This window comes from Leptopilina heterotoma, unplaced genomic scaffold, assembly GCF_015476425.1.
Source record: "Leptopilina heterotoma isolate Lh14 unplaced genomic scaffold, ASM1547642v1 Lhet_217, whole genome shotgun sequence".
Lineage (NCBI taxonomy): Eukaryota > Metazoa > Arthropoda > Insecta > Hymenoptera > Figitidae > Leptopilina > Leptopilina heterotoma.
The window spans coordinates 1,194,113-1,213,465 of NW_025110934.1; the positions used below are offsets into that span (position 1 = coordinate 1,194,113).

The 19,353-nt window shown below is 27.6% G+C and overlaps 1 protein-coding gene across 1 annotated transcript in view; it reads left to right on the forward strand.

The window, feature by feature from the left end:
* The window catches only part of LOC122501863 (cylicin-1-like), a 33,690-nt gene extending 22,274 nt beyond the window's left edge, over positions 1-11,416 (forward strand). The window contains exons 9-11 of the mRNA XM_043611627.1: positions 6,159-6,233; positions 7,196-7,313; positions 11,343-11,416. Coding sequence (XP_043467562.1) covers positions 6,159-6,233; positions 7,196-7,313; positions 11,343-11,416 — 267 coding nt within the window. The remainder of the gene's footprint in view (positions 1-6,158; positions 6,234-7,195; positions 7,314-11,342) is intronic.
* The last annotated feature ends 7,937 nt before the right edge of the window (positions 11,417-19,353 follow it).

Sequence of the window (19,353 nt, forward strand, 5' to 3'; positions counted from 1 at the left end):
CAGCAAGTTTAAGCTGTAACGTGATACAAAAATTTAATTATTTTTAAAAATTTATGCTGTAATGCTTTTAATATTCAATTATTATCAAAAATTTTAACTTAAATTCATTTTGAAATAAATTTTTATAAAAAAATTCTACGAGAACTCAATTATTTAAATACAAAAATAAATATAATTTATTGAATTTTCATAAAATTTAATTATTATAAGGAACTTAATCAAAATTTATTAAAATTGAATTCTTTTGAAGAATTTTAATAAAATTTCCAAGAATTAATTGCATTTTTCGAATCTGTAACATATTTTTCAATAAGGTATGTAACGGAAGTATTATTGTATTGCGTGTTCCAGAAATTTACGAAATTGTAACATAATTTCGAAAATAAGCAACTGAAGTTTTCTGCAGTTACGTGTTCCAGAAATTTACGAAACTGTAACAAAATTTCCAAAATAAGCAACTGAAGTTTTATGCAGTTACGTGTTCCAGAAATTTACGAAACTGTAACAAAATTTCCAAAATAAGCAACTGAAGTTTTATGCAGTTACGTGTTTCGTAAAATTACGAAACTGTAACAAAATTTTCAGTGACTTGTGATTAAAGATTTATGCAGTCACATGGTTCTGAAAATTATGAAATGTTTCAAAGTTTTACGTAAAACGTAACTGCAGAAAACTTCAGTTGCTTTTTTCTGAAAATTCCAACAAAAATTTCTAACAGTGTAACTAACTTTTTGGAGTTTCAATCTGAATGCTGTCTGCAGATTATGAAATTAAATAAAAATTAAAAACAAACCATTATTTTTATTCTCCAAATATGTACTAATATAGGCAAAAAAGTATTTTAAATATTTATAATAAGAGACCTAAAAAAAAATTTTTTTAATTTGGTCTTTTAAGAGCCTTCTAAAGTGTAGTAGTACCTTAAGGTTATATTCCGTGCTACTTGGGTACTTTGTAATTTGATAGTGTTTAGGGTCCTAAATAAGTGTGCCAAAAAGTTTTACAAAATTTTTAATATTTTGCAAGATATTTGCAAGAGAGCGTTCATAAATGATGTCACGTTTTTTGGGCGAGGGTGGAGGGTCTCTACTAAACGTGACACAATGTATTTTTACATGTGAAATTGCATGAAATTGCGTGAGAGGGGAGGGGGGTATATAAAATCCCGAAAAATTGCGTGACATCATTTGTAAACGCTCCCCAATCAAATAATTTCAACACTTTTTTTAGGAATTTTTATCTCGTAAAGTATATAAAAATGCTGTTTTATTAATTTTTTTGAGAAATGTTTTTTTTAAATTTTTACTGCACTATTCTTACGCACATCACCGTCACCAATATTGTTACAATATGTATTGTAACAATATTGTTACGACTTTGTCTAGACTTTGGGTTTTTGCAAGTCTAGACAATATAGTTGTATAATAATATAAATTTTTCTTTCTAAACCAGAGTTTGAACATTTACAAAATTAAAACCTCCCAGTGTGCACGTTCTAGAACTGTTCTAGAACAGTTAATGGAAATAAAGAACAGTTCTGGAACGGTTCCAGAATTGTTCCAGTACGTGTACACTGGGTTATAGTGGTTAGAAAATGTAAAAAATTATTAATATTTATAAGAATAAAAATTATTTTATTTAAAATCATTGTGTAATAAGACAAAAATTAAGAAGTGACATTTTAAAAAAATGTCATTGTACATTATACGAAATGTTATTTTTACGTATTCTCTTACAAAATCTTTCATTTTCGTCCGCTATACTGGATTCAGTTAAAAAGTACTAAAATATCAGTCATTCTTCACTGATTGTCATTTTATTATGTTTTTTATTATTATTGTAAATTTCTGTCAAACAAATAATTTTACTGAAAATCAGCAGAAAATTACACTTACAGAAATCTCAGTCATTTTTCACTGATTATCCATTTAAATATTATTGTTAATTTATATCAAACAAATAAATAAGTAAATACACAAAATTAAAAAATTCAACAACTTATATTATCAATCGTTTATTAAATCTATATATGTGATTTGTGTATATGTATGATTTTATATCTGCATATGAGTCAGTATACATGTGTATGTAATTTATGTATATGTGTGAGCATACATGTACATGTGATTAGTGTATATGTGTGGGTGATTTGCGCGCATGCTTGATATTTATAGAACACTACTGCGCATGCGTAACATTGATAGAACACTACTGTGCATTCCTGACATTGATAGAACACTACTGCGCATGCCTAACATTGATAGGACACTACTGCGCATGCCTAATATTGCTAGAACACTACTGCGCATGCATAACATTGATAGGATACTACTGCGCATGCCTAACATTGATAGGATACTACTGCGCATGCCTAACATTCGTAGAACACTACTGCGCATGTCTAACATTCGTATAACACTACTACGCATGCCTAACATTGGTAGAACACTACTGCGCATGCCTAACATTCATAGAACACTACTGCGCATGCCTAACATTCGTAGAACACTACTGCGCATGCCTAACTTTAATAGAACACTACTGCGCATGCCTAACTTTGGTAGAACACTACTGCGCATGCCTAACATTCGTAGAACACTACTGCGCATGCCTAACATTGATAGGATACCACTGCGCATGCCTAACATTGATAGGATACTACTGCGCATGCCTAACATTCGTAGAACACTACTGCGCATGTCTAACATTCGTATAACACTACTACGCATGCCTAACATTCGTAGAACACTACTGCGCATGTCTAACATTCGTATAACACTACTACGCATGCCTAACATTGGTAGAACACTACTGCGCATGCCTAACATTCATAGAACACTACTGCGCATGCCTAACTTTGGTAGAACACTACTGCGCATGCCTAACATTCGTAGAACACTACTGCGCATGCCTAACATTGATAGGATACTACTGCGCATGCGTGACATGACATGTACATATATGTGTTTAGAGTATATGTGTAACATACATGGGTATATGTTTTTTGGACATGTGTGTGAGTGAAGTATTCTAATAGATGTTAGACAGATAGAAAGAGGTGTGAGTCGGTCGGTCGGTCGGTCGGTCGGTCGTACATTAACTTAATATAATATAGAGGATTTTTACAAATAATTAAATTTCAGAGAAGAATTTTTTTATTTATGAAGATAATTGAAATCTTGAACAGATTTTTTTAAAAATATTTAAAAATAATTGAATTTTGCAGAAGAATTTTCTTACTTTTGAAGATAATTGAATTTTGTAAAGAATGTTATCGAGAATATTTGAGCGGATGGGAAGAAGAACTCACCGAGCGCGAGACCGTAAGGGATAATATCAGTCAGGTAGCAGTGAGCGCCTCTGGGCCACACACTACTACCTGACTGGAACTATCCTTTATGGTCTCGCGCTCAGCGAGTTCTTCTTCCCATCCGCTCATTTGAATTTGAAAAAAAAATTGAATATAATTGAATTTCTGCGAAGAATTTTAATACTTATGAAAATAATTGAATTTCAGAGAAGAATTTTATTATTTATAAACATAATTGAAATTCTGACAAGAATTTTATTATTATTTTTACAAATAATTTTATTTCAGAGAAGAATTTTATTATTTATAAAGATAATTAAAATTTTGACAAGAATTTTATTATTATTTTTACAAATAATTCAATTTCAGAGAAGAATTTTATTATTTATAAAGATAATTGAAATTTTGAACAGATTTCTTTAAAAATGTTTGAAAGTAAGTATTAGAGTTTTATCAGAACTTTTGAAAATAGTTAAATTTCCATAATGAATTTTATTATTTATAAAATTTTGACGAGAAATTAAAAAAAAAATTTGAATATAGTTGAATTTCTGCGAAGAATTTTATTACTTATTAAAATAATTGAATTTCAGAGAAGAATTTTATTATTTATAAAGATAATTTACATTTTAAAGAGAATTTTTAAAAAAAATGTTAAAAATACCTAATTAAAAATCCGAGCCCTGAATGTGTTTAATTCAATTAACTTTAAAATCTTTAATTAAAATTCCTTGAGTGAATTAAATTATTTTATAATATTGTAATAAAATTCAAATTGTAAAAAGAATTTAATTACTTTACTAATTAATAAATAATATTTTATTAATGAATAAATGTGGACGTCCACATGAAAAGGGCCCATATTGTCGGTTCTAGTTCTCGAGATAATCGCAATTTAGTAATTTTGGAGCAAAATCTTAATTTTTGTTTACTTTTTATTATCAATCTACATGTGTTGACAAGTCGAATCATGCGGTTTTTATTAATTTATCGATAATTTAACTGTTTGATTTCATTGGTTCTTTAGAAAAATGAAAAGGGCTCATTTTGTCGGTCATTTGCAAAATTAATCCGTATTTTAAAAATGGAGGTGTGGAAAAATTTAAAACCTCTTAATTTTTCATCTTTAAGGTGTCCTGGACTGTAAACAATTCTTATCTGATTAACTTCCCAGAAGAACAAGAGATATTGATGTTAGAGTCTTTTTTTCGTAATTATCGAAATGAAAATTTGGATATTTCGTCAATTTTTTCATAATAGAGACTGTCAAAAAATTTTTAATAAGTTTAATATCTATTCTTTTTCTTCAAATGACACAATAAAATTGTACCTAATCATAAATCTTGTAAAAAAATGGTTTCTTAATAGAAAAACTGTCCTTTTTAGAAAAGGGCTCATATTGTCAGTTTTTCGTATTTTCAAAATTAAGAGGGGGGATGGTTTTAAAAATTTTAAACTTATTGGTTTTTGATCTTTTAGGTACCCTGGACTGTAAACAATTCTTATCTGAATAACTTCCCAGAAGAACCAGAGATATTGATGTTAGAATCTTTGTTTTCGTAATTGTCGAAATGAAAATTTGGATATTGCGTCAATTTTTTTATAATAGAGACTGTCAAAAAACTTTAAATAAGTTTAATTTCGATTATTTTTCTTCAAATGACACAATAAAATTGCACCCAATCATTTATCTTGTAAAAAAATTGTTTTTTAATAGAAAAACTGTCCTTTTTAGAAAAGGGCCCATATTGTCGGTTTTTAAATTAATTAATTAATTAAGGGGAGGGGGTGGTTCTAAAAATTTAAAACCTGTTGGTTTTTTATCTTCAAGGTGCCCTGAACTGGAAACAATTCTTATCTGAATAACTTCTAAGAAAAACCAGAGATACAACAATTAGTTGGTATCGCAATCTTTAATTCCGTTTTTCTCGAAATGAGGTTTTTAGCGTTCTAAACTTTGAAATTACGTAACTCAGCGAATTTTTAACCAAAATAGTTCTAAGACCACTTAAAATTTTCCAAATTTTGCCAGGAATACGCCCATATAGATAACTCCAATAGTGCAAAAATGGGCCCTTTTCATGTGGACGTCCACAAATAAAGAAACTACATTGTTGTAAAAAAATACAAAGAAATTCTTTAAAAGATAGACTTTATGTAGGTACTACAGCTGTGCAAAAGAATTCGAACCGAACTGTTCGAATTTTTTTGCCTAGTTTGAATGTCGAAAATTCGACATTCTAGTTAGCTTAGACCGAATGTCGAATATTCGACATTCAAGTTACTACAAAATTCGAACCAAACCGAGTTTTGTTCAGTTTTGGAACGCTCAAATGTCGAATTCTAAAATTCGACATTTCAGTCGCCCAGTTCGAATGTCGAAAAACCGACATTCGAGTTAGCCTAGTTCGAATGTCGAATATTCGACATTCGAGTTAGCCTAGTTCTAATGTCGAATATTCGACATATCGGCTCCCAAAAACCGAACAAAACTCGGTTCTGTTCGAATTTTGCACAGCTCTAGTAGGTACATACTAATTGTTAATTACTTTAAATGAAATAAAAAATTTTTGGGTAATTGAATTAAGGCAAAAAAATCGGGTAAATGTTCATTCGGAAAAATATTCATTCAGGTGTACGGATTCGGGTTGGTATTTTCGGGCGTATACCCAAGTATTCGTATACTGAGCAAATGAATTAGATAAAATAAGTTATTTCAACTTTTTTTAAATATAGTAAAGTAGAAGGTTATTCAAAGTTAAAGTTATGTATACGTTTCAAAATATAAAATTTGCAATTTAAACAATAAAAATTTTCTTGTAAAATAAAAAAAATTGTTACATTACAGGGAAGAAACATGGAGAGGTACGGTAGAAGCAGGAGTGGTGGGAAAACTAAAATTGCAAGAGCTGCTGCGTTTAATGTAAGATTAATTAATTTACATGAAGGGAATTCAGTTACTATTCACGCATGAGCAAAACTTGCTATATGAGCGGACGGGAAAAGTAACTATCCGGGCGCGCGATTGCATGCAATGTAATATCAATCAGGTAGCAATGAGAGCCTCTGGGCCACACACTGCAACCTGACTGGTATAATATCTTTTCATCGCGTTTTTGGCGAATTGTATTCCCATCCGCTCATATATAGAAGACTAGTTAGTTATGAGAGAAATATACGTTTACTTAATTTTAATAAAATATATTTATGGTCTAATAAAATTTTTCTCTGGGTATAAGACGAAAAAATAAATTTTACGAAAAAGCTGCCAACAAAATTTACCATTAAATCAATTTTCAAAAGTACAATATTTTTTTATAATTTCTATGTTTATATAATTCACAATTTTCTCACTTCTACTCCGAATTTATATCGATATAAAAATCAAAATAACTTGTACTTTTTTTGTACTAAAAATTGTGATATTTTGTCACAATTTTTTTAAATGAGTCGAAAAAAGTCACAATTTTCTTAATTTCTCTGACTTTACTGACATTCTTGCTTTGAAATATGTTCAAAAATAATCTTTTTAATTTTTTAACATACAGGAGTACAAAAAAAACTAATCTTTTTAATTTGCAGTATTCACGTGGACAATTGTATATGGGGGGAGGGGGTTTGACAAATGACCACGACTGTCCACAACGGGGGGCAAGAAATTGGTTAAAAATTGTCCACGTGGTTTATGGACGGCCCCATATGTTAAAAAACAAGTAAAGAGATTACAAGAAAAATTTTCGAATTTCTTCTTCCACAAATTTTTTTTTCTTTTTTATTGAAGAGCGATACCTCTAGTTATTTTCTCATTTTATTTTTTTAAGTTAAGATTTCACTGATCATTTAGTGAAATTCCACTAATTAAATGAAATAAATGTTTATTTACAGCTTATGAAGAAAGACAAAAAGAAGAAAAAAAAAGATGGAAAGAAGATCAGAGAGGAACAGTCCGGAAGATCGAGAGAAATGAAACGAAAAGAAGAAGGTGGAACGAATGATCTGAGAGGTATAGAAAAAAAATAAATAAAAATAAAAAAGAAGTATATAATTCTAAAATTTTTTTATTAAAATTCGTCGAAAGAATTCAATTATTTGAGTTGATAAAATTATGTATAAGAATTCAATTTTATAAAAAACATTTAATTTTTCAATAAATTTTTTTTTGTATTCAAATAGGGTCATTTGGGGTAAATGTTAACGGAATATCTGTTTTTCACCAAAAACATTAGTTTTTTTTTTGTTAAAAGGTAAAACGGACGGATTTCTTTTACATGAACTTGTTGCTAGTGTTCCCTAAGAAAAATTTGATGAGGTACAAAAAAATATTGATGCACCTGAATCCCCTAAAACTGACTGTTTAGATTTACCCCGAGATTTTGAAATTTTTCTAAAATTCGGGGTAAATGTAAACACTATTGTAGTTAAGCGAGGTTTAAGAAACAAGTTATTTCAAGTATACTACTGTTTTAAGGGATGGAAAAACTGAAAAAAAAATTCTTCGTAGATGTATAGTAAATCAACCAGTTGACTGATAATGTATCATATAAAATGAACAATCAACAATTACAAAATTAGTAATGTAAAAACTTGAATAACTTGAACTTGATCCATTATGGCGGTCAAACATAAACTGTGACTAACTGACTAACACGAAGGAGGTATGAAAAAAGACCTAATTTCCTTTTCTATGTAATTTTATATTGCCAAAGTAATGAAATTGGCAAATATATGAAAATTGGCATTCAATTATTTTCTTTTAAAATGTAGTTCAAGTTCTGTTTACATTTACCCCGAGTTTTCGAATTCTCGGGTAAATGTAAACTCTTAATTATTTATTAACTAAATTAACGAAAATCAAAAATCAAAGTCAATTTTTGTTAAGGCATATATAAGGAAGAATTACAAATTTTAGTTTGATTTTTTAATTTACTTTTATGCAAATGCGAGACAAAATACTGGAACATTTACTGTTTCAGTATTTTGTCTTTGATTGGCAATTGTCAAAATAAAACATTGGCAATACTCAAAAAATCTTGTAGGTGAGCTGAGGTAAAAATATTGACGTCGTACTTATTTTTAAATTTGTAAATTTAGCTGAAACATCTACTTGTTAAAGTAGGATTTAGAAATTTAATTTTAAAAGATTAATTTTTAAAACTTTAACTCACGTGTCCTTCGGACAAAGAAATTGTAAAGGTAGTGGATTCCCCCTCTACTTAGTTATTGATTCAACTAAGAGGTTGAGAACCCTACTCTTAAGAAAAATGAGAAGATAGGAAAATTAATTAGGATGTTTAAATTAAAATGCAAAATTAAGATGTAAACCATGAATTATATATTTTACCCAAAAAATCCCTAATACAAGTAATATAATTTTTATGTGTGTAAAGAAAGTACTTTATATATGTGTGATTGAACTTGTAGTGTGTGTTATGTGGTGTAAGTCTTTTATACTCACTACTCAGTAATTCGATCTCCTTGAAATATTAATCCAATGACACGTTCTGACTTCGTAAATTTCGCGTTGTATCTCCGAAAAACTAAAGAAATACCCAATCTAGGTTCACTAGATTGATATTTCGTCTTGAACCTTAATATACCTTTTATTGCACAAAATAAAGACTTTATTTTCTATATTTTCTTTTAATTATTCTACTTTTTCACTTGTCACTTTTATTATTCTCAATATAACTTTTAAATTCAACCTTTCTTTACTTTTTATTTCTTTATATTTTTATTCTCAATTCAAATTCACTTTTCTGATCAAACTTTTTATTAAACCCGTTAACTTCTAAGGAAATCCCTTGCTCAGGGATTACAAAATTTAATTGAACACGGCCGATTGCCGGACTTAGAATTGCCTGGCCAAAACTGCCGGCTACAACTACAGGTGACTACGACCTGGACTAAACTGCGGGCCCAAACTGCCCGGGCTAACTGCCGGCTACAACGGCCTGGCTTAAACTGCCCAGATTTCCCAGTGTCAATCAATTTTATTGAAAGACGATTTAGTGGGGAAATCGTATGTTAAGTTTATTGCACTTGACTGTTGCCAAGCCAATTCTGCAAGCTTGCAGATTTAGGCAGTGGCGTGATCCGGGTTCAGTGACTTGGATGCACCACTCCTTATATTGGGCAATTTATTCTTTTATATTTTCTAGATATTTCTCCAAAGGTCAACAAACTGTTTGTCCAAGAAAGGAATTTATTAAGAAATACCCTGTTATATTCTTAGGTTTTCACCTCGAAATTGTGAAATTCAAAGGAATGTTAAATTTCATTAAATCTATTAATTAAATAAAATTAGATTTTTATCCGATTAAAATACTTTAGATTTAAATATTCAAAAAGAAGAATGTCCCTTTTGTGAAATTACAAAGGGTTGTATTTTGTGTAAATGTTTTTGTGATGTTTAACAAAATCTCATGTTGCGTGTAATTGTTGCATGTAATTTTAGTTTAATATAATTAAAAAAGGTATTAACAATATAAAAAGTTACGGAGTTCGGCCGTAACACTACTGTTTACATTTACCCCAAATGAACCTAATTGAATTCTTGTACAATTTTCTAATAAAAATTGATTTAAAAATAAATTTCAGTTAAAGTTTTAGATAATAATATAATTTTTAAGAAGTTATTAATAATTGCAATTTTTAAAGTTATTAAATTTTGTAAAAGTTTCAAATTAAAATTTTTGAAAATCTGATTTATTCATACTTTTAATTAAAACTTGTATGGAACTCATTTTTTACAGAATGTTGTAAAATGTAAAGTTCTGAAATGTAAACAAACCCAACACAAAAATCGCAATTTTCAAACAGCCATTTCTCCTATAAAAATTGACATTTTAGCACTTTCCTTACGAAAATGGAAAATTGGAGTGTTAAATTTTCGAATGAAATCATTTTTGGCCAAAAGCAATTCCTCATGCTGAACGTCAAATCGCTAACTGGGACTTCTTCATCATCCGTACGGTTGATTTATAGTCAAACAGTTTATTTTTCGCGACGCGTAAAAAATACTATTTTATTCATCATTCTAATTTGTTATTTTACTCATTGCTTTTTATTGCTCATGGCCAAAAATGATTTCATTGAAAAATTTGACATTCCAATTTACCATTTTCGTAAAGAAAGTGTAAAATAGTATATTTCGTAACGAGTTACGAACGATATTTTTCATAACAAGGTGCAAAAAAGTGCCCTTTTTTGCACCGCGTTATGAAAATGTTAATTTTCGTGGGAGAAAAGGCTTTTACAAAATTGCGGTTTTAGTATTTGGTTTTTCTACCTTTTTGTTTGTTTACATTTTACAACTTGGCCATGACCTTAATCGAAATATTTTTAAATTATTTAAGTTTTTATTTCTGATGCATATTTAATCGAAGAACTTTCGCATAATCGAAATTTCTTAAAATTGAATTATAAGGAAATGAATTTGAAAATTCTCAAATAAACTGTATGAAAAAATCTGAAAAATAATATTTTAAAGAAGAATTTTATTTAAAAATTGTAGAAAATAACAAATTGAATTGAAGTGATAAAAATAATATTGAAGTAGGTAGTTATAATAAAAATATAGTCTTACAATACAAAACAATAATAATTTTATCACTCGGTCATCTATTTTATTATTATAAAACATGTAGAAATCGATCACCCCGAGTCGAAGAGTCATCGATTTCTTCATGTTTTATAACAATATTTTAATAAGTCGTTTAATTTCAGAAAGGTAATAATATTTTGAATTTATTGAAAATCTTTGTTCCTATGGAAAAATAATGATAATTAAATATTTATTTAAAAATGAAGTTATTACGCTGTTTGTGAATAATGTTAAAATTAATAAAAATCCCTAAATAAATGAAAAAAAACTTTCTTTTGAGTATCTAATAATTTTTAAAGGGAATCAGAATATTCTTTAGAGTCAGAGAAAAAGTCTAAATATTCTCTGCACATCAGAGAAAAACAAAATAAAAATTTTATGGCAACCCTGTTATTATAATCAATATTAATTGAATATTTTTTGTTTCAGATAAGAAGAAGACAAAAGAAGAAAGCAAGATCATTATAATTAATAAAGGCGGACATATTTATTTCGATAAATAAAAAACTAAAAAAATAAACATAAGTTTTTTCTTTTAAATCCGAATACTTTCGATTTTTTTGTGTATTGAGTCATTATTTCACTTCCCTGGAACAATTTTATGGAGTAGAAGAAAATATGGGAATTATTTCTTACAAAATTTTAGAAAAAATCAATTTCAAGTATGGAAATGTTAAATGATACAAAGAATTACATTAAAAATGATGTTAATTATAAAATAATTCAAACTAATAAATATTAATGCATTGCGTAAGTTTAACCCTTTAACGCCCAGCGATTTAGATGAAAACCACTTTTGACTTCAAACTTTCATAAATTTGACAAAAATTAAAATATTTTTGATTTCCAAACACCCAACACCCAGAAATTTATTCTACTTTATGAAAAAAATTTATAGTGCAATAAAGAATTAATAATTTTTTAATTCTAACAATAATAAAAAAAGAATGTTTATGGCAAGATTTACAGCAAAATTAGAAAATCGAAAATTAAATGAGGCTAAGCTAATGAAAATGATTACTTGAGGGTTTTTGAGGTCGCTGATTATAAATCCGATGTCAGTTTTTCAAAATAAAAACGGCTGTCAAAAAAATGAAGAAAATTGCACTTTTCTAAAAAAAAGTCGGGTTTTAAAGCCAAAAGATGAAACACATTACACAAATGAAGGTTTGTTCTCTCTTTTTCTCTTCTATTCTCTCTGATTCTCATATGGGACCGTCCATAAACCACGTGGACACATTTGGGGGGGGGGGGGTGAATCAGAAGTCCACGGAGGGGAGGCGGGGGTGTTAAAGCAAATGTCAACGTGGACATATAACCAAAGATATTTCCAAAAAAGATATCTTAAGTTTAATCAGGATGATCATAAGTTTCAGTTAATCAATTTCCCTAAAAATTTACTGACATTAAAATTAATTTCCCTGACAAAATTCTTATTTTACAGGAAAATATGAATGTTTACGGAAAATGATTAACCACTTCACTGGCGGGGCGTTCCAAATGGCGTTCCACGCGCCGAGGCCCAGACTGGCAAAAACACCGAAATGGCGTTCCTAATAAAACTTTATTTTTAAAGAGTGTACACTACTTTTAACTTATACAAAGCAATATTTCTATAGTTTAGACATCAGGGAACAAGATTATCACAATGAAAATTTCAGTTTTTGGGATTTTCAATGTGTTTTCATACGTTGAAATAGTCCATTTTTACCACTTTTCACCAAATGGCGTTCCACTTTTTTTTAATTTTTACACAGTAAAACTAATATTTTTTATTTAAAAAATATATTTACATACAAAACATTATAATATAATAATGTAATAAGTAAAAAATAAATATAAATAATTAATAAATAAAATTTAATAATTATTAATAATAACAAAAGTGGAACGCCATTTGTTAAAAAGTGTTAAAAATCGACTATTTCAACGTTCGAAGAAACATTGAAAATCTCAAAAACTGAAATTTTCATTGTGATAATCTTGTTCCCTGATGTCTAAACTATAGAAATATTGCTTTGTAGTAGTAAAAAGTAGTGTACACTCTTTAAAAATAAAGTTTTATTAGGAACGCCATTTCGGTGTTTTTGCCAGTCTGGGCCTCGGCGCGTGGAACGCCATTTGGAACGCCCCGCCAGTGAAGTGGTTAAAAGGACAACGCACTAAATACACTAAAAAATGGCTTTCGGTTAAAATTCTTAATATTTTCAAATTTTTTAGTTAAAGGTTTTCTGTTTAAAAAAATAATTAAGCGAAGGTCAAGAAATAAATAACCGAAAGCCATTTTCAGTGTGTTTAGTGCGGGGTCCTTTACGATTTTAATTATTTTTTAAAGTGACAATTATAACCCTTCCTGAATTCAATTATTTTCTACAATTTCCAACTAAACCTTCGTCTCTGAATCAATTAATTCAAATAATTTTCCGAAAGTTCTTCTAAAATTTTGTTATATTTTTAAATTATTTTTGAATTTGATTAATAAATTTTAATTAAAAATTTTGAACATGGATCCTCTAAAATGTTAAAAATAATTTTAAAATGTTATCTTTTTGTATATATTTGAATTTTTGAAAATATGTAATTGAAAATATTGAATTTTAAAAAATTAGAAGCTAATTTTCATTAATTTTTATTTTTAAATTTACCTTTAAAGATTTTTTATTATTCAAAAATTGTAACAAAAGACTTGAAATAAATTAATTAATTAATTAATTATTTTCAATTAAATTTTACAAAATTTCAACTATTCAAAAAGATTTGTTTATAGTTATTTTTCACATTATAAAAATCAAAATAACTTGTACTTTTTTTTACTGAAAATTGTGGTATTTTATCGCAATTTTTTTAAATGAGTCGAAAGAAGTCACAATTTGCTTAATTTCCCTGACAAAATATTTTTTCCTGACATTTCCCTGACAATACTGACATTCTTGCTTTGAAATATGTTCAAAAATAATCTTTTTTATTTTTTAACATACAGGAATACAAAAAAACTTATTTTTTTAATTTGCAATATCCACGTGGACAATTGTATAGGGGGGAGGGGGTTTGACAAATGTCCACGACTGTCCACAACGGAGGGCGGGAGGGGTCAAAAATTGGTGAAAAATTGTCCACGTGGTTTATGGACGGCCCCTATATAATGCTAAAAATAGTGTTGTACTTTGACAGAAACAATTTTCTCTCTTTCTATTATAAGAAATATTGTTGAAATTATTCTGTTTCTATTTACCCCGAATTTCCAGTCTTTTGGGGTAAATAGAAACAATCTCCTATTTTTAATTAAAGTTTGCAAAATGAAAAAATCAAAGTGGATTTTTGTTGTAGTATTAATAAGAGATAATTATAAATTTTAATATGAATTTTTAGTTAATTTGTTTCCAAATGCGAGTCAAAAAAGTGAAAGAGTTTCTTCTTTGATTTTTAATTTTTCATACAATAGGAAATATTTTTGTATATACGAGGTTTAAATTTATTAAATTTAGTAATAAAAAATTATAATTTTTCGATTAAAAGTATAAAAACAATGAATTTTCTTTTATGAACGTAAGCTGGTTTAAAAAAAATTAAACAACTGTAACCGTATATTTTCTTTAAGATTTTTATTTATTTAATTTTTATTAAATTAAACATTTGTTTACAAAATACTGCTGAGGTGATATCTATTTAAAATATGTTAAATAAATCTCACATACATTACAGGATTATTAAAAGTTGTTTTATTACTTAAAGTATGTAATTTGTTAATTTAAACAATTTGATTTTTTTCAAATAAAGAAAACTTATTTCTTTCAATTCTTACATTTGACAATAACAGAAATACAAAAATAAAAAACATTAAATGTACGTTTAAAATAAATAAACAATTAATATTTTGTAGAAAATAAAGTAAGAATTCAAAAGTATTTAAATTTAATAGGTTAACTTCACTATAAATTCAAATATTGGCGCACTACTGTACTCTGTCAATACGACATATGCATAGCGCTCCTACTTACCTACAGTACAACAGATTAAATCAATTTAATAATTATTTCTCATTTAATACATATTTTTAAAAACCAACAAAATATGTACAAAATATTTTTAATATATAAATATTATCTTTCAATTTCTGTATTAATCCGTCTGTATATTATGATTTCGTGATTTAATTAAATATATGGGCAATTCCACGCAAGATTTACCTATGACCTTGAAAATTGGGTTAAACATATTTTTTTCTCAATCTATATGGAAAAAAAAGAAACACGTGTTTTTTTATTTTTGTTTAATCGCCTAAATTTTCGAGTTATAAATTTTCGAAATTTTGGATTTGTAACTGTAGACATATTTTCAGTAGCTTATAAGTCTGAAAATATTGAGTGTAGAAAAAACTTGTCAAGAAATGAAAGTTTTAGTTTTCTTTCAACTTTTAAGAAATGTAAAAAAAAATTTTTTTTAATTTTTTATTAAAAAAAAATTTTTTTTTATAAACAAATTAATTTTTTTTAACTTTGGACCCTTTTCTTTTTTATTTTTTTAAAATTTATTTATACCTTATAATATACAGAAGATTTTCCAAAAAGTTTTGGAGTGGGCCGACGCGTTTAATGAGTTGTACAAAATTTTCAAAAATCACGTGCAAGGTGCTCGTGTTCTACAAAACGCCTCACAATGGAATTTTTTTACAATTTACTTCTCAAAAAATATCTACAGACTAAAATTTTTAATCGATTCGAGTGTTTTTTGTTTTAAATAAAAGGAGAACAATTTCTGAACATATCCCTCCATGCAAACCTAAGAATCTTAAATTGTTTATAATTTTTTTTTAAATACTAAAAGTTAACAAATTAGTTGTGTAGTTTCCTTTAAAAATGAATGATTATTTTCTTATTTTGCTACTACACATGTCCTAAATCAGATTCAATTAATATAATATATGACCACCAGATAAATAGTAAAACATAAAATAATTTATCTAAACACTTATAAACAATATTAGTTAACAAATAGTTAACTTTGGTTCCTCTCCATAAAAAAACTTTGTTCTTTCATATTCATATTGTACTTTAGGTTCATTTAATGAATACATCTCCCTTTCGTTAAAAAACTATTTTTAATTGTTATAAACAATAATAGTTAACAAATAATGAACTTTGGTTCCTCTGCACCAAAAAGAATTTTTTTCATAGTTTTCAATGAAGTTTATTGCAAAGAATGTTTGTCTCAAAATAAAGCAATAAACATTTTAATGTTCAGAATATATATTAATTGCATTTATTTTATTTTAATTAATTTTTTTATTTTAATTTTAAAAAACACAAGGAAAGAAAAAAAACATTTAATACAAATTTATATATATTAAATTGTTTATAGTTATTGAACAAACTATTTCATACGTTCACTATTTTTTAACATATATTCTTTGTAATAAACTTCAATGAAAACTATGGAAAAAATTCTTTTTGGTGCAGAGGAACCAAAGTTCATTATTTGTTAACTATTATTGTTTATAACAATTAAAAATAGTTTTTTAACGAAAGGAAGATGTATTTATTAAATGAACCTAAAGTATAATATGAATATGAAAGAACAAAGTTTTTTTATAGAGAGGAACCAAAGTTAACTATTTGTTAACTAATATTGTTTATAAGTGTTTAGATAAATTATTTTATGTTTTACTATTTATCTGGTGGTCATATATTATATTAATTGAATCTGATTTAGGACATGTGTAGTAGCAAAATAAGAAAATAATCATTCATTTTTAAAGGAAACTACACAACTAATTTGTTAACTTTTTGTATTTAAAAAAAAATTATAAACAATTGAAGATTCTTAGGTTTGCATGGAGGGATATGTTCAGAAATCGTTCTCCTTTTATTTAAAACAAAAAATACTCGAATCGATTAAAAATTTTAGTCTGTAGACATTTTTTGAGAAGTAAATTGTAAAAAAATTCCATTGTGAGGCGTTTCGTAGAACACGAGCACCTTGCACGTGATTTTTGAAAATTTTGTACAAATCATTAAACGCGTCGGCCCACTCCAAAACTTTTTGGAAAATCTTCTGTATATTATAAGGTATAAATAAATTAAAAAAAAAATAAAAAAGAAAAGGGTCCAAAGTTAAAAAAAATTAATTTGTTTATAAAAAAAAATTTTTTTTTTACATTTTTTAACAGTTGAAAGAAAACTAAAACTTTCATTCCCTGACAAGTTTTTGCTAAACTCAATATTTTCAGACTTATAAGCTACTGAAAATATGTCTACAGTTACAAATCCAAAATTTCGAAAATTCATAACTCGAAAATTTGGGCGATTAAACAAAAATAAAAAAACACGTATTTCTTTTTTTTCCATATAGAATGAGAAAAAAATATGTTTAACCGAATTTTCAAGGTCATAGGTAAATCTTGCGTGGAATTGCCCATATACTACATTTATTTGTATTATATTAAAAGATAACCTTTTAAAAATAATTTTTCAAAAAATTATCTGTTTGAGTGTAATATTTATTTATATGACAACGATAAAGAAACAATAATAACATTACTTACCTGCTAATAAACATTAAATCAACCTAATTAATTATTTGATTATTCCATCACTTTCCAATTTCGCGATACAATTCACCAAAGAATTGTATTATGACGCCATCTCGTAGGCGAGTTTCAACTACATTTTACTTTTGTCGGTAAGTCACTAATACATATAAACACTTTACTATTGATTATACTTTCGCTTACATTATAATTTTCATTTTTAATTATTTTCAACATAAAAATAGTATTAAATGGCAATTTTTTTGTATAAATAGCTTCAGTGTATTATTATCTTATAATTTTATACGCGTAAAGTGCTTGAAATAGTGATTTTGCACTTGTTTTTAACAAATCCCTCAACAAGTGTTAATGATCTCCAAAATAATAAATTTTTAATTTAATTAATTTTACATTAAAAATTAACTAATCTGACAATATTAATAACTAAAAATGTTCGTTAGAACCTCCTCTTTCAATATCTATAATGCAAATTTACAATTTACATTGTTTTAATTACTTTTTTAACGAATCCCTAAAAAATACCCATATTACGGGGATTTTTCAGGGATCACAATCCGATAGGGTGGAGTAGGTAGCTGTCCAAACTCGGTTAACAATTTAGAAATCTGTTTTAGCGATGGAGCTGTTGGCGGGAGATTTAAATTTTTTTGAAACTAAACTGTCTTTCGCGGGTAAACTGTTTTACCGACAGTGGAAGCTTACTCACTGTCCAACAGATGGCGCTACAAAAAAATTAGCAGCCTAGTCGCTTGAATTTTTTAAATTTCGCGCGCAAAAATGGCGCCATATTGTTTACACTACTGAGTTTACCAAAGACTCAATAGATGGCGCTACTAAATGTTGTTAAAATCTATTTTATTAAACATAACCTTAAAATCTATTCCTGATTATGTAACGTAATACTAATAAAGGTATTTCATTAAATACAGTATTAATAACATTTTATACATTTATTATATTCAATATACAATATTTACACTTGTTTTATTTTAAATTCAATATGGTTGTATGGACCACCAATATACTTAAGCCGCAATTGTCCAGAACTAATTGCTTCTTGCATTTGGTCCAAGCATATCGAGTCATCGGTGAACATTGGTACAAATCTTGAAGGTAGGAATGTATTGAACTTTTTATCCACCTCAACGTCGACCTTGACTCCATACCTGGTGCTGACAACCTGGATCTTCGTTATAGGATACTTATGTCCTGGAGTCAGCTCGGAAATCGACTTCGTAGGTAGGAAAGCATCCATGCGACCAATGGCGTTGATTCTGGTTAAATCCATCTTTTCTTAGAGATAATACTTTGTGAAGTCACAAAACAGAATGACTAAATCGGTTGAGATCCCTCAATTTATACCCAAATATTACGCAATACCCCCCACTACTTTTTCTACGCATGCGAAATACCCCCACTACTGCTTCTACGCATGCGCATTACCCCCACTTTTATTTATTAAGCCACGCCTACTTTGTTATGTCATAAGACAAGTCTAAACTATTTTTAACATGTTTAATAGTTTCACGCATATGTAATAAAGATAATAGGATGTGGAAGGGTTAATTAATGTAAACATTCGTAATACATTTAATACATTTATTCATTAAATATGAAATTTTCACAATCATTATAAAAATCTTTCAATGTACAATCATTGTCAACTTTATCAGTATTTTCTATATTATTTCGTAGTACATTTGACGGTTGTATCGACCAATTTCGTAGATTACATACATTTTTAACAGCACAATTGCTAAAGCTACGTGTGTGATTTGTGTATGTAGATGAACTATCTGCACTTAAACTTTTATTTTTGTTTTTCTAAACCTTTTACATAAACAGTAGGTGTACATATTAAAATTTCTTTTATTATAGGTTGTAATTCTTCAT